The 16216-nt window shown below is 37.8% G+C and overlaps 1 protein-coding gene across 1 annotated transcript in view; it reads right to left on the bottom strand.

The window, feature by feature from the left end:
- The window catches only part of DGKI (diacylglycerol kinase iota), a 428692-nt gene that overhangs the window by 81801 nt on the left and 330675 nt on the right, over nt 1–16216 (bottom strand). Inside the window, 4 exon segments of the mRNA XM_038559441.1 lie at nt 2767–2889; nt 4990–5117; nt 6017–6057; nt 8227–8296. Coding sequence (XP_038415369.1) covers nt 2767–2889; nt 4990–5117; nt 6017–6057; nt 8227–8296 — 362 coding nt within the window.

Raw genomic sequence — 16216 nt, 5'->3', positions numbered from 1 at the left:
CTCATATGTAGAATTTAAGAAACAGAACAAATGAGCTTTCAAATAATTTTTGTACTTATTTACATTGGGACAAATTTAATATAGTTTAATAATTTTTGAAAATAAAAGTCATTTTTAAAATTTCAATCTTTTTTTAAAAAGCAGTAAAACTGCTTTAAAATTAATTCTCAATCATATTTACTTTTGGGTTAATTTGTAGTTAAATATATATAATAATATATAATATATGTATAAAGTGAAAATTTCTATATAGGGAGATTATGTATGCAAATATATTATATATGCAAATATATTATATATGCAAATATATATTTCTCCCCACTACACTAAAGATGCTAAAAAAATAGAAACCAAAGTAAACCTTTTTTGGGCCGTGGAGCTGTGGGCACCATGCCTTTGCACTAGCCCTTCAGGAAGATTATACAGTATGGTCAGAAAAACCATGAAGTCAGAAGTCAAGCCAACTGACTCGAACCACAATTTCCATTCTTGCTATCTTGCATGATCCAAAATGAGTATTTTAAACTCTGTATGCCTCAATTTACTCATCTTTTAAGCAATGGCAAGATTTAGAAGTTGTTACAGGAATTAAAGATAATTTATCTATGACACAAAGCAAACAGGAGACATTCTATCAGTAGTAGCTATTACTAACATGGCACATAATATCTAGGTATTATATAATTGAACTATTTGATAACTGCAAATATACCTCTTCGCATCAGAGATGATCTCTGAAGGAAACAAAGAGATGTTCTTTCTAAGGAATTAATGGACACAGTAACAATAATAAAAAATTAAAGAATTAATAGGCAAAATGAGGGTAGAGTACGGTATTTGCTTATTGTCAGTGATTTAAAACAACTGTTTTATTATGGTCCTGTATTCTGAGTCAGGGATTCAGACAGAAGCCAGGGGGAACAACTTGTCTCGCTTCCATGATGCCCAGAGATTCAGCTAGGAGACTCGAGCACTAGAAGGTGAGTATTTGAGTGTTACTTTGTTTTCAAGGAGATTTGGCAGAATTTTTTTTTTTTTAAGTTAACTGCTCTAGTGCACTTGAGAGCTAAGGTAGTATAAATGACCAGGACAACTAACAGCTGCCAAGTGAAGATCAATAAGAAAATTAAGAGAAATCTTTGAAGGATAATATATCCCAAATAAAGAATAAGATTTGATTCTTATGTAGAGTTTTAAGAACTTGGCTATTAATATAAAGTAGTACATCTATTTGTGATTTAGGAAGGATATTTACTACCTTAGAAACAATCACTTCACATATCATGATACATACTTTAATATACTCCATATAGGGAAATCAGGAAACAGGAAACCAGGGTGAGGTCATACTCTACTTTTTGGAAATAGCTTGTCTGGAAGAACAACTACAATACTCATCTGGTTGGTCTAGGCATAATTTCTATTTCTGTGGCTAAACTCTAATTTTCAAATAAATCTGCCCACAGCTAGATAGCCATGTCTTTAACCATCAATGGGTGGCTGACTCACCATGGTTTACAAGCATCAATTTCATATAAAAAAGAAATGGAAAAACAACCCTGGGTTGTAAGGAATCAAGATGTGACCAAAATCTAACTATATGGTTGCATTATAAAGGAAAATCCATGGTAATTCACTTTTTTCCTTTCTACTCTTCACACAACAAAAATAAGAGGTAGTGCCGAGAAGCAATTAAAATGAAGTTGCCTTTTGCCCCTGGGATATTTGAGTAGAGCCTTCACCAAAGAAGTAATGAGCTCCAGATTTTTCACTTATTCTCCCCTTTGTCATACCAAAATTGCTGTGGTCTTCCTTTAGAAACAACACCTCTTCAGTTAACCTTAGGCTTCTAAGACTTTGACTCCTTTTATTTTGTAAAAATGGTAAGACTACATGGCAACAAGGCCATTTTCGCTATTCAATTAGGACCTAGGGTAGGAACGGAAATCAGCCTAATATCACAAATTTTGAATCAACCAACTTGTATGGCCTCTGAGATGGGGTGATTGGCCTGAAGTGTGGAAGAAATGTACCCATGACCACTGACTGTACTTAGAATCCGCTCCTGCAAGGAGATATCACAGGGAGAAAAAGATTCCCCAGCCAGAAATGTGCCAACACTGTTGCCAGAACTCCAACATTCATCCTACTTCTTGACTGTGATCCGACCTCAGAAGAAAACACACCGACTATTCTGATCTACAAACAAAAAGCATCCATAAGCATGAACAGATGCTGCTTCGTTTACCCAGAGACTCTGAGAAACATGAGCAGCTCCACTTCAGCCAACAAAACTACCTGGCTGTGCTACACAGAGCACACATCCAGAGGCTCAGGACTGGACACAAATGAAACAGAGTTGTAAAAGCAAGTGGGGATGTTCATACAGATGAAAAGATGCTATGTCACTTCCCAACTATTCATCATCTCTTTCATGCATGTCTTCCTGAGGCGGCAAACATAGGGACATCTAGTAAGCACTGGACTTCAGTAAAGCAAACACTGGTGACGTTCAACGTATTTGTAGATGGACATGCGAGGTCTCAGTGTGGTTTGGGGGCCAAAGAAATGGAAAGTGAAGCTCCACTAGGAGCCGGGGGTTGGGAAAAGTGAGCCAAGTGAATGCAATGTGAAACCACTGGGTGCCACAGGAGACAGCGTGGGAACAGCACTGGAAAGAGACCCCTTGTCACTGACAAGGTACCTGGCAGGCCTCTCCAGGTGACCACAGGGCGCACAGGAAAAGAACAGTGAGAGCGCGCTTACTGTAGCACACGTGAGTGGCTGAGATCCCTCAAATCGGAGTCCTCATAATGCGGAGTAATCGTTCCCAGACCACTGTCGCTCAGGATACGCTTCCGTAGGGCAGGATTCCACCATTCTGACAGCCTGGGAGAAGGAAGGTACCAGGCATTAGGCATTCAGGACCAGCCACAGGACCTACTCTGCTCTTCCTCAAGATGATGCTTGTCCGAACAGGAGATGGGAAATTAATCTTCATCTATTAGCTCCTTCTTCCACATTTATTATTTACTTTTCTCAACCATCATGAACTGCTTGTGTGCCTCTGCCTTCTTTACAGATGAGAAGACTACATTTCACGATTAGGTAATTTTAAATGTGATGTAAATAAGAAGTAATGGAACCTGATGGAGAAATGGAAATTGGGAAATAAAAAAGCTCAGCCCTTTTCACTGTTTTCCTGTCCTTGCTCATTTCCAGAAGGGGCAACTGATCTGAAATAAGAAAGGGATTGATTGAAGTTCTAGTAGATTTTCAGGCTACTTTGGGCTACTTTGTTTTGGGAGCTGGGGCTAATAGAGGTTTAACTCAGGACGAAGCCATTTCTTTTGGCCATTATTTGATATAGAGAAGGACAAAGACCAGGATGAGTGTGGCAGGATGAGTTGATTCTTTCCCAGATCAAATACTGTAGCCAAGATCATGTTGGGCAGGAGGACACCGAGACTCTAGTGCTCACTGCTCCTGCAGGAGGACCCAACATCTCACTTGCTTTCCTCCCTCCAGCTGACACACTGGATTTACAGTACGTGGACTGTGAAGATGGGCTTTTCCACCACGTTCTGGGATGCCCAGGGAAACATATCTGATATCACTAGCTCTGGCTTCCTAAACACAACTATATACTTGCCCTGTCATGCTACTTCGGTCTTTTCTTGACTTGATACATACCAGTGATATCAGCTGGCCCTTGCAGAGTGGGAGATATTCAGAAATGGCAACAATGGTCAAATAAATTAGTGCAGAGGAGTAAAAAGGCATAAGGGCTACCTCAAGTGAACATGTCAACTTATATGGTAGGTATGTGTGTGTGTGTGTGTGTGTGTGTGTGTACACAATCTGCAAATGCTATTTTAGCACATGTGTGTGTGCTTTCCAGGGAAATCCTTATTTTAACTAATTGGCCTCCATATACCAGTAAGACATCAAAGTTCATTAGACTTCACAAGGGCAGAGATTTTGTTTGCTTGCTTTTGGGGTTGTTTTTTTACATTGTTGTCTCTTAAGCACTTATACTAGTGGCTGGCACATAAAAAGTTGTCTAAATAAATATTTTGGAATTGCTGAAATAACCTAGAAATATTAATAATATTTTAGTGGCTCAAAGTAGTGATTAAATGCATAAGCTTTAGCATAAAACTTGGGACCAAATCTCAATTTTGCCATTCATTTTCTATGCAATACAGGCCAAGTTAAAGAATGCTCTAAGCCTCAATTTAGTTATCTATGGATTTAGGGTAATAAAAGTTCCAGATGCACAGGGGCATTGTTACATGACCGTGATGAGGCTGATAATTTTAACAACATCATATTTAATGAGTGTCTACCAAGTGTCAAAAACTATCCCAAATACTTCACAAGTATCAATTCATTTAATTTTTGAACAGTTCTCTGAGTAGGTTTTATTTCTATTTTACAGATCAGGAAATAAGCACAGAAATAAGCACCAAATCTGATGATTTGGTTACTATGAAGTGATGGCAGGGATATAATAAAGGCATTTAGGACAGTAGGTGGCTTATAATAAGTGCTTCATACATCATAGTTATTATTATACAATCTATGTCTCAAGCTGCTTAGATATAGCAAAAAAAGGAGAAGTGGTGGAGGAGAAACATAGAGTCAAACCACTTGTGCCCATTTTTCTTTGGATAATACAAGCATTATAGATATATACGCACAAATGCAAATACTAGCACTTTATAGTTTGGTAAGAGGTGTAGACATGGTGTGTAAAGAAGGCTCAGACATGGTACAAATCTTGGTGGGAAAGAATAATTCTATGCAGCCATTCAAAAGACAGACATATAATGGAACCAGTTATGCTACACTCTAATGAAACACAACAAGAAAACCTGTATCTTAAGTTAGTTTGATGTCATTAGAAATGCCAAGTGCAAAGTCAGATATGGATGTCACCCTGTGGCCAGCCTCGCTACCATGTCACCAAAAACGAGGCATACTCACCCTGAGGCTTGCTCCACCACCAGGTCAGGCATTCCTGGAGGTGTCCCTGCCTGCTGTGACAACACCATATCTGGGTCCAGAATAAAAATCTCATCTTGGGAAATCTCCATCACAAAGTGCAAATGTTCCTAAGGAAGAAAAAGGAGTCTGTCAGAGGATTGACAGGATGCTCAAATCTATCATCGGATATGTAACAAAATAAAGCCTTCTTGATCTTGAAAGATAATCAAAGTCTATGACATAACAAAAGACCAAGTGCATTTTCAGAGGTCTGACCTGTGGACATCCATCCCTGAAGCAACACGGGAGGAAGAGGCTGGTGAAGCCCTCTTGGCCTGGGATTCCTACTTGACCAGGATCTTGTCAGGTATGACCAGAGTTGGGCTTGCCTCTTTTCAAATACAGTCAAAGAAGTGATACCCCACCTGCGGCTTGGTCCAGCATGAGTTGTGCAATAAGCTGGACTTGGACCCCCAGGATCTGGCCAAACTAAGTGACATGATTAACAACTAGTTTTATCACTGGATTCCATACTGTATTATTTCTTCTCTTCCTCCTCCTCTTCTCTATCTTCTTCCTTTTTCTTTTTTTCAGGAGAATTTGGACAATGAGAACACATATTATCATTGGGCATAAGCATTTTTTTTCTCATTATGGAACTCTGGGAAGTGATGAATTGCAAGTAAGTAGCATAAATATATACTGGAGGTGTCAAACTTGTTAACCAAAATAAACTTTAAAAGCCATAAAATTGAGCTAGGAAGCAGTAAAAGTAGCAGTGTGTGAGAAAATTTAGAGCGCAGGCAGGTAATGATATCTACAAACCTAGTCATTTTCTGTACTCATCTGCAAGGTCAAGCCACATCATCCTGAGTCCACAGATTACAACATGTGTGAAGACAAATAAGAAAACTCATAGCTTCGGCTATGAGTGCCATTCCAGAATTTGTAAATGTTTTAGGGTTTACATTAGAAAATAATGTATAAGATTAGCTACCAATAAAGTGTTAGGCTCAAGAAAGCTTACCTGAGATCTGTCTATTCGGTAAAAGCGATCAGCAGAAGTTGCTAGGAAGAAAAAAAATGCATATGGCATTCAGAATCCTGTGTTCTGGCACCAAATTCATAGCCTTCTCTCATATTATGCCACCAAAATCTTAACATTCCAGTCCTGCCTTACTGCTAGCCCATTCCTAAGTCTACATAGAAACATCAGGACCTCCATGTCTGCTGTGTCCTCCATGTCCTTGCTTAGAAAGCCCTTCCCCATTATCTCCCTAACTAAATCTTACTTGTCTCTTCAGGACCAACTTAAATGCTACCTTCTCTGTGAAACATTCCTCGGTCCCATCCTCCCTAACCCAGAGAAAATTCATTGCTCCTACCTTTATTCATATTTACATTTTGTTTCTTCTTCTTGTACAAACCATCTTCACAAACAACTATGAGATGAAGATATCTGCCTCTTTAAAGGTCACTGTTTCATTTACTCTTTTATGTCTTCATACATTAACACAGGTCCTTAAACAGAGCTGGGACTCTGTATGTATTTATTAAGTAAATAAAGTTGGGGGTGTGTGTGTGAAAAATTCCTATAGGTAGCCAGACTTCTCAGGGAAATGATTCTCATTTTGAAAAAAAGCTTGAAGATGTGGAGCCAAGGACCACATCTGGTATTGAAGGATTCATTTCACTTCAAGGCTGAGTCCCTAAGCCATGTCTAAAGAAAGCCAAAACAGTGAAAAATAATTATTTAAGCATTCCTAAAAGGGATTGGGCTACATCTGTGGTTTGGGAGAAAAACTGCAAACTTTGAGTTTCTAGAAACTATTCTGATTATTCTTAATACTCAAAAGAATTATGTTCCTCCTCACTTAAATCTCTCCAACAGAGTCCAAATATTATAAATAGATTTTCTACAAAGTACATAGTACTAGAGGGAATAACTCAAAATGCAAATGATCATTCAAAAATCATAAATATTTAATGAGTAGCTTCTCTCCAAAGGAAATGAGTTGAGAAGACAATCATGGTCCCTGCCCCCTAAAAGCAGCAGGGGAGTAAAATCTATCTGAGAAGGACGTATTCTACTTTGTTCTTGTTAAACATAAGTGTGATCACCTTTTAAAGGTTTTTTATATCTATAGAGTATAATAAATATCTGTATTAACACACCAGTCCCTGCACTTAAAATTTTATCTAAGAGTGTATACAGAACAGACAATATATAGAACAATTCAAGTAAGTTTCCAAAATTTTCTTAAATATAAGTCTTCTGTGAAATCAGAAAAAAATACATGATTGTGCTTCTCATCACGAGGGAATAAAGGAGCCAGAGGAAAAGTGGTGTAGATTCTCTTCTTCAGAGGTAGGTGATGAGCTCTTAATGAAAACCTAGGTCATGATTCACATGGGTTAGGTCTGATATAAATGCAAGTGCTCAATCTTCATAGTACTGTTCGCATACTCACACATCCTGTCATACTCTTATCTGCATTTATATCTTCTCAGATGCACCCCCAGGTCAACCAATGAAATGTCTACAGTGAAAACCACATGTCCATGTAGACAAGAGAGATACCATGGAGTCAATATAATGGGCAGTAGGTAAGCAGAAGTGGATTGTAATATGGGTAACTAATGGATAGAAAAACAGAATTGGGCAGCATGTAGGGAGTGAGGGATGCTTGCAATGGAAAATGAACCTATTAACCAGTCTGAAAATACCTGAAATATTATGCATTCAATAGGTCATGCTCAGGAGAGCAGATCCGAATGCAACTGAAAATTTCTGCATTTTTGTAAAAATGTATACTTGTACTGAAATGATGGCTAATGGAAACATATGAAAGTTCCACAATAAGCAAACAACAGAGAAATCAGTACGTATCCCCAGTGTATTGGATCCATCTACTGGCCTGTATTTATGACAAGCACTCAATATGATTTAGGAAAGGGGAGGGGACACAGGAAGGGAAATGTCCACTTGGGCAATTTGAGGCTGAGAAGTTCAGCCCAAGTCAACCAACTTTCTTTGAGAAAAATGACGTCAGGAAAGTATATTGCAACATCAACAAGTCCACATCATTTGAGATGCAAATACCAATCACACAGAGCCACATGAAGGGTTTCTGAATAATCCCTTGGAAGACCAGGGTCCACTCCGCACCATCTATCAATTCATTGTCCTGCTGCTTATGCAACCCCCACCACTCCGTGAAATATAGAAATACTCACCATCTAGAAAGCACCACCGTGGGGAGAGTCTCTGAGCTGAGAGCGCCCTGGGGAAGGAGGTTTCATGGTCCTGGAAAGAGACACATACATCCTCCTGACTCCATTACTCCATTTGACTGACCTGGGGGATTTAACCTCATTGTACTCTATCAACTACTTCTAAGAGAGAGCATCCTTTCCTAAACTGAGCACTGGTGAGAAACCAAATCGTATTTTTACTAGAAAGAGGCTCTGCTTTCAAATAAATTATTTCACACGGAACCATTTAAAACTCCCACAAAGAAATTTCCAGGAAGTTTTCAACTATCATATTAAGCATTCATAAATGATATAACTTGGGACATTTATCTCCTTTAGGGAATTTCTTTCCTTTCGTGAAGCTGAGGAACTAGTGGCAGCTGGCTGACATTTACACCTTGGTTTCCCCTGTAGGTATAAGGCACTAGCACAAAATGGGAGAGTTGAGCTCATCTACTGGCCAGAATGGACTTGGGGCATCTAAGAAACAGAAGAAGCCATCCACATGTAGCGTCAAATCCCTTTAACTAGAGTAGCATCTGTTATACAGGGCAACTTGCATGAGAGCAAAGAAAACCTCATATGTTGAGGCCATCATTACCTCAACCTTATGCACTGACCCTGAGTGCAGAGCAGTGGAGGAAGAAAGTTCTGCCAAGCTGGCTGATGACAAACATCTCTTCAATGCTGACTTAGCCAGAGATGTCCTCATCCACCCCAGCAGTCTCTAGCTTTTTAGCTTCTAAGATGCCGACCCTCCCTCCCTCTCATGTGTGATCTCAAGCCTGAGGGCCTCTATCTTCTCTCCTCTAGGCTTAGATAAAAATATTTCTTTCCTGTTCAAAGCTAACCACTTCATCTAGTCTCCAGATTATTCTCTTCTTTCCTTTCAAGTTTTATTTCTGTATTCTTACCAAAATCCTTATCCCCCTACCCAGAAATTCATTAACTTTTCTGCTTTCAATGATTCACCTTCTCCAAAACAAATTCCCTTCAACTGATCTTGTTACATCTCCTGAAAATAAATCTTTCCTTCCTTCCTTGCTTTGCCAAACTCCTGAAGCATGCCATTAGTATATCTCCTGCCTCTTAACCATTTTGGCCCAATCTCTAGAAGGCTGGCTTCTGATACACCATTCTTCAAAAGCTACCCTTCCAAGAGATCGTCAAGACCAGCATCCTTCCTGATTTAACACTACTACCAGTTCCCAAGCTTCCCAGAAGTCTCTGAAGTGTTTATTTTTTACAAGGAATTGAGGCCACATCACAGAGGAACAGACTAGAGAACTGGAAGATTGAAAGCAGAATGGATTATTTCTTTATAATTCCAAGCTTTCAAAAACTAAAAATCTCTCCTAAGAGAAGCTCTGCTGATGATAATTTAAAAATAAAAAGCACATTCCAGTTTATAACACATGACTTGGAGCATGCTAGCCCTGGCTTATAATGAATTTGAAATAGTTGACAGAAATAGGACAAATGAAGAAGAAGGCTATGTCTCTGTGGAGAAGGCAGTGGGAGTCTGACCCATATTAGGGATCTGAGATGTTCAAATGTAGGGAGCATCCTTGGAGGGCGGCTGGGCTTGGATGATCCTTGTGTACAGAGGGGGACAGGTAAAGGAAATAGGAATAATACAGGACAAACAATAAGAGAACTAATCAGAGGTTGCATTGACTTTTTTGGGTTTTGATCAATACTTCCCTCATGTCTCACTTGATCCTCAGGCAAAGCCTATGCTTAGATCAGTGGTTCTCAAAGTGTGAGCCATAGAACAGCAACATCAGGTAGAAACTTGTTAGAAATACAAATCCCCAGGTGCCACCCCAAGTTTATAGAAACTCTGGGAGTGGAACCCAGCAAGGTTTCAGGTGAAAGTGATGGACACTAGAGGTTTCAAAGCATAGATCTAACAAGAGGAATCCATTTTTATTATTAGAAACCTTGAATATATGGAATTTTTAATATGAATGGTTCTACAAATTAAATAATTGATAGAGAAAAAACTGGTCTCAGGTCTGACAACAAAACTTTATATTTATATATGTAGAATTGATATAGCTATGGATGGATAGATAAACATATATCCCTATGCATATACATAGTATATACATAGCTATGGATACAGAGATATTTATCTCTTTTCTGAACTGGCTTTGCCATCCTGCTGGTTGCACTAAATGAAATCCTGACATGTGCTCAATACCTCTTTGCATGAAAATTATATTTAACATTTTGAGAATTACATTTGACACATGTGATACATTGTTTTAAAGAAACTTAAGGTTCTTAATATATTTTTATAAAACATGTAAAGTTACCAACATGTCAGCTTGGTGTCAAATGTAATAAGTCAAGAAATTTAAATGTGATTTGAAATATTTAGTGACAACTATGAAAGCTACTAAGTAAAGATATTAAATAGAAACATGGCTGTCTTCTCTAGAAATAAACATGGCTTAGACATTAGGGATAGTTTCTGAAATTTGAGGTCAAATGTACTACAGAAAGCATCATATACAAAAATCAAATTTCCCTAGGTAAAAATCTACTCTGAAAGAACACAGAAATACATGACTTTGTGATTTTAAAAATCTAAAGATTAATAATGTTATTGCTGGAGTGTTCAAGTTGGACAATATTGGATATTATTTAGTCTAGCTTAATAAAATGCAGATTGAAAAAAATAAATAAAACGTAGATTGATGTATTGCCTCAGCCACTTGACTAGCTTACCACAGACTGGTAAAGTAATATTGGTATAATTGTATACATTTTTAGGTATGAGGGTCTGTGTGTCAGGAGAATTTTATGCATGTGCCTAAGTATTTATTTTGTATATTTTCTTTGTTTATTTTCTCTATACCTTGATTCACAGGCATTTGCTACAACCCAACTGCTTTAAAGAGGTTTTTTGTAAAGTGAATGGTATCAGTTTGCTCTGTGAAAATACACTGGCTGCCATAGAATAGAGATCTTTGAAACACATCAAATAGGTTCAAATGGATCCTCTAGTAAGTTCAACAATCCTTAACTCCCTGAAATTTTAGGCTAACTTCAGGATGTCTATGTGTACATGCATTTTCACTGCTTTCTACAGATTATCAAAGTGATCTGAGAAAAATGTCTTGGAAAAATAATTGGATACTTTCCTGTGCAGATTAACCTGCCATTTAAGAGATGGTTACCAATGCACAGGGAGAGCCCTAATTTCTCTGGCGTAGCTTCCCTGAACTAGGTTTGCATCCTCTCCCTCCTTTTAGAAAGCTCTTTCAACCTTGTTCATAAATAAACATATATATATGTATATACACACACACACATATATATGTATACATATATATATGAGCTTTTAAGAAGAATGTTATTAATAAAATGAAGTCCCAGGTTAAAAGGCATTTGAGTTCTGAAGTAAAAATGCAAATATTACCTACCCCAATATGGGAAGAATTTATAGTGCAATGCAATTAAACTACTTATTTCAAAATTTTGCATATCAAAAGATATATAGAAGCAGTCAAGTCTCAACAAAATTTTCCCCTTGGATCTAATCTAGCCCACACACATATATATGCAGATGAAAGGATCTCACTTGCATTAGTTCCCTAAAAGTTAGAGATTACCTGAAATCAATGTTAAAACGTTTCAATGCAGCAGATGGACAAAATGTAAAACATACCCACACAATAAACCAACAACCTATAAAATAAGACACAAAGAAATCCAGCTAATTGGCACAGCTGGGTGCTAGGTTGATGTCTAAAAGATCTGAGGGAGAACATGAGGTAAAGAGCATACTAGGGACAGGAAATCTGGTGGTGGTTGAGGCTGTTGTATTTCACTTGAGTTGAAAAACTGAGCCCAGAGCTACTTTTAGTGAGAAAGTCTGCTTTGAAAAACTGATTTTGTATGTGTGTTCCAATACAAGTTTATTTGTGGACCCTGAAATTTAATTTCACATAATTTCTGTGAATTATAAAATATTCTTTAACATTTTTTCCAAGCATTTGAATATCTGAAAACCATTCTTAGTTCACAGGCTTTGCAAAAGATAAATAGGCAGCAGACTGTTTGACATATACTTTTTCAGACCTGTGGTTTCGATCATTACAAGATTGCTTGTTTTGAGATTATATTACATTAGATTTAATAGAAATTGTGTTCCCCCAAAAGTCCATTTTTAAAAAACTGATCTTGTGAATTGTCGTGTCATTGCTGCCTCATCAATGGTTGCTGTTTGAAAATTCAGGAAAAAGATATACCTTAGGTAGGAAACCGCCTAATGCTGAATCTCATCCATGTAGTACCAGGAATTTTTCAATGGTAACCATTTAGTAATGAAACCCAAGAGACAGTGGTAGATAATCACACTTATCAATTCTTCATATCTACAAGTCAAGTCAACTGACATAGTGGTGGGTTGAAAAACTGATATTTTTGTAAGGATGACATCATCTGACTAAGAAATGAGATGACAAAAAGGTTTCTGTCCTTGAGGTATTTAGGAAAGGCAGCTCTATAGATGAGAAGGAACAATAGTACAATCAATGGTACATGATCCACCTCAAGGAGCAAGCCCAAAGGCAGAGGAATTCTGGTGGCTGAGAGCACCAGCTCATGCACATGATAATCCTGGAGCTTCACCACCTGCTGACCATAAATGGATACCTCATTTATAAAATGGCTACCACAGCATATCATAAAGGATTCTTTTGAGAAATAAATGAAAGGTCAGGTGGGATGCTTAACCCGAGGGCTGGCACATGTTGATATGCTGATATTGTTATGCTACACAAGTAATTCCGGGGTAGCTGAGACCTTTTTTTTTTTTTTTTTTTTTAACCTAAAACAATTCTGACCTTTAATCGCCTTTGGGGCTTATGGAACATAGACCACATTTTAGACTGGATCATTCAGATGGTGCTACATCAGCACAAAACTATCCTATCCATAAATGTCTTTGTGCTCAGAATCCAGATTTCAGAGAGAGAAATGGGACAGATCTGTATGTGTGGACACAAAAAAGAATGGCATCAAACTGCAGCTGAACCCATGCCATCCTTGGTTTGATGCTTGCACCTAACACCTCTTTTCACACTATCAGATACTATATATTTGCCTTAAGTACAGGGTGTGGTTTTTAAGGCGTGTCTTCTGTCACCAATAACAATATTTTTCAGAATATCCACTTTACTATCTGTCCTCTCCCATATTCAATAATATTCCCCATTCAATAGTAACTATGCCTGATATTCACCCATTTTCATCCAAAATTATTATCTTTTCTTTTGCTGCTTTGGATTGTCAGATACCACCCAGCTATACATTACTCTTATTCCTTTGACACAATTCTATTCAGTCTTTTCAATTCATATTGATGGAAGCTGATTAAGTGCAAGGCATGTGATATGAGAGTCATAAAGAAGAGCAAAGCCTGGACTGTGTCTTCAGATGCTGTCTACTGCAGTAAGAACCCCCTGGGTGCCCTCAAGCTACTTTCTCACCCCAATTTTTGGAGCTGCTATATGTTTGATTTACCAGATTTCAACATCTTTATTTTTCAAGAGATGGCTATTCTAATTACGACTTTATTTCCTAGATACTGTCAAAAGCCATTGACTTTGGGAAAAGGATCTTGAGTCAGCTACCCAAAGACCTGGAGCCTGGTAGTGAAGACAGCAAAAGATATTAATAGTTGGGAAAGCAAATGGAAGGGTCAGCTCACAGTTAAGAACGCCCTTTCCTTTCAAGTTGGAAATGTGGGGCTAGCAATCTTTGCTGTGGGGCAGGGTTTTCAGGTAGTTCCGACATTGAGGTGTAGCTTAGATGTGCCAGTAGGCACATTCCTGAATCATGCAATCCACTTACACAAAGGCCAGTGGCCATGATGTCAAACAGAGCAGCAGGTTGTTGACTCTTGCTCTCCTTCATGCCTTCCTGCACTTTAAGTCTTCCACCTACAGCTCCCACTCAGACTCATCTCCATTGTCTGGCATCAAAGGATATGGAACAATAATCTTAACAAGCTGTCAACTACTCAGAGAATAACAGTTGGTGACTGGTAAACTTTCTTTCCTTTTCCTCCTTTTATAGTATGCTCCTTTTTTACTTCTGAGAATTTTCCATAAACATAACTCTATTTCTGTATTCCTTGGTGGTTCTGTATTAAATAAAATTTAGACCACCAGTCTTTTTATGTTATTACAACTACTTAATATTCTATGTTTGGAAAAATTTCCCCTCAAAGCATATGTATGGGACAGATTACAATGAAAATTCACAGAACCATCCCTTTTGCTTTTTCAGGTTACCTGGCCACTACCACAGAGTTCATTTAGGAATATCAGGCTTATGTCTTATATGGTAAGTGATGTGAAGCCATATTCTTATGGCATATCCATTCTGTCATTAAGAAAGCTGTATAATCTAGCCCCATTTACCTTACCTACCATCTATCCCCACTGTTCTTCTTGAACTTCTTCTCCAGCACCTAACAGTGAGTCATAAATAAAGAGCAGCAGCTTTGAGAATTAAAGTAAACTCTCACAAGTACAGCCATTTAGTGGTGGAGCTGCTATTCAAATGCAGGCCTTTTTTACTTCAGAGATTATGATCTTACATACTTAGGTTTATAGATTCTGGAGGAATATGAATTAGTGGGGGGGTTTGAAAGATGGGTGGAATTTGTGTAGGTCAAGTTTGACAGAAGTTGTTTTTGTACTCAGCTCAAGCAAAAACACGAAGAAAGCAAAAGCTAGAATAATCTTAATGGTCATGAAAACTTTCTTTTGACTCTGGATTTTTCATACTTTCAACTTTCATTAATCTTCCATATTTCTTTTTTTTTTTTTTTTTTTTTTTTTTTTTTTTTTTTTTAATCTTCCATATTTCATATCAGGGTTCACTGATATCTTCCATATTTCATATCAGGGTTCACTGTCTGGTAAATCAGGATTTTTTCTTCTCTCAAATTCTCCAGTCACATTGCTTGCACACTTTCCCCTCCCATGTCCCCATCTGCCTGAGAATCCCACAGAAATATGGTAATCAATGAAAAAAAGAATGAGCCACAATTCTGAGTGGAGAAACTGAAACAAGACTCGTGTAAATTCTGGTTATATAGTTTACGATAACTTTGCTGTGTTACCTGATTACAATTCTCAACTCCATACAAGTGACCAAGTTGTTCAGCATGTGACATAATTATCACTTCTGTTACAGCTTTATTTTCAAATCTGCACAACCATGTTTACTGCAACTTTGTTTAGAAAAACAATGGCAAGTGCTGCATATAACATAATGTCTATCCAGAGAGACAGGATTAAATATATACCATGGAATAGAGCAGTAGTTTTTAAACAACTGAGTTAGAGCTTCATTTATTGGCAAAACATAATCTCCATGGTATGTTACTGTTAAAAATAAGTTGTGGTATAATATACATAGTGAGTGTACAAAGAATGCAAATCCATTTTTATTAAAAAGAAAAAAAATAGGGGTGCCTGAGTGGCTCAGTTGGTTAAGCATCTGCCTTCGGCTCAGGTCATGATCTCAGGGTCCTGGGATCACATCTCCCACATCGGCTTCCTGCTCAGTGAAGAGCCTGCTTCTCCCTCTCCCTCTGCTCCTTCCCTGCTTGTGCTCTTTCTCTTATTCTCTCTCTTTGAAAGAAATAAATAAAATCTTAAAAAAATATATGAAAAGAAAAAAACAAATGTATATCCATGTATATCTAATCTATGTGTTCTACTTCGTATGGATTTACAGAAAGTTATCAAAAGGTACCCACTGAAAGGTATTGTCCTAAGGTCTACTGTGGGGAGTTAAAAACCAAAGAGAAGTCTAGAATTATAATACACAATTAGAAAATTAAGATAAGCCAGGATTATAAAACCCGGCAGACTTCACAACACAAGTAGCTAATGAAAGTCAAGAGAATTACCTTGAGGACCTTAATGTCAAAGACAAATGC

The sequence above is a fragment of the Canis lupus genome, chromosome 16, assembly GCF_011100685.1.
Source record: "Canis lupus familiaris isolate Mischka breed German Shepherd chromosome 16, alternate assembly UU_Cfam_GSD_1.0, whole genome shotgun sequence".
Taxonomy (NCBI): Eukaryota; Metazoa; Chordata; class Mammalia; order Carnivora; family Canidae; genus Canis; species Canis lupus.
This window is presented reverse-complemented; position numbering and strand designations above follow the sequence as displayed.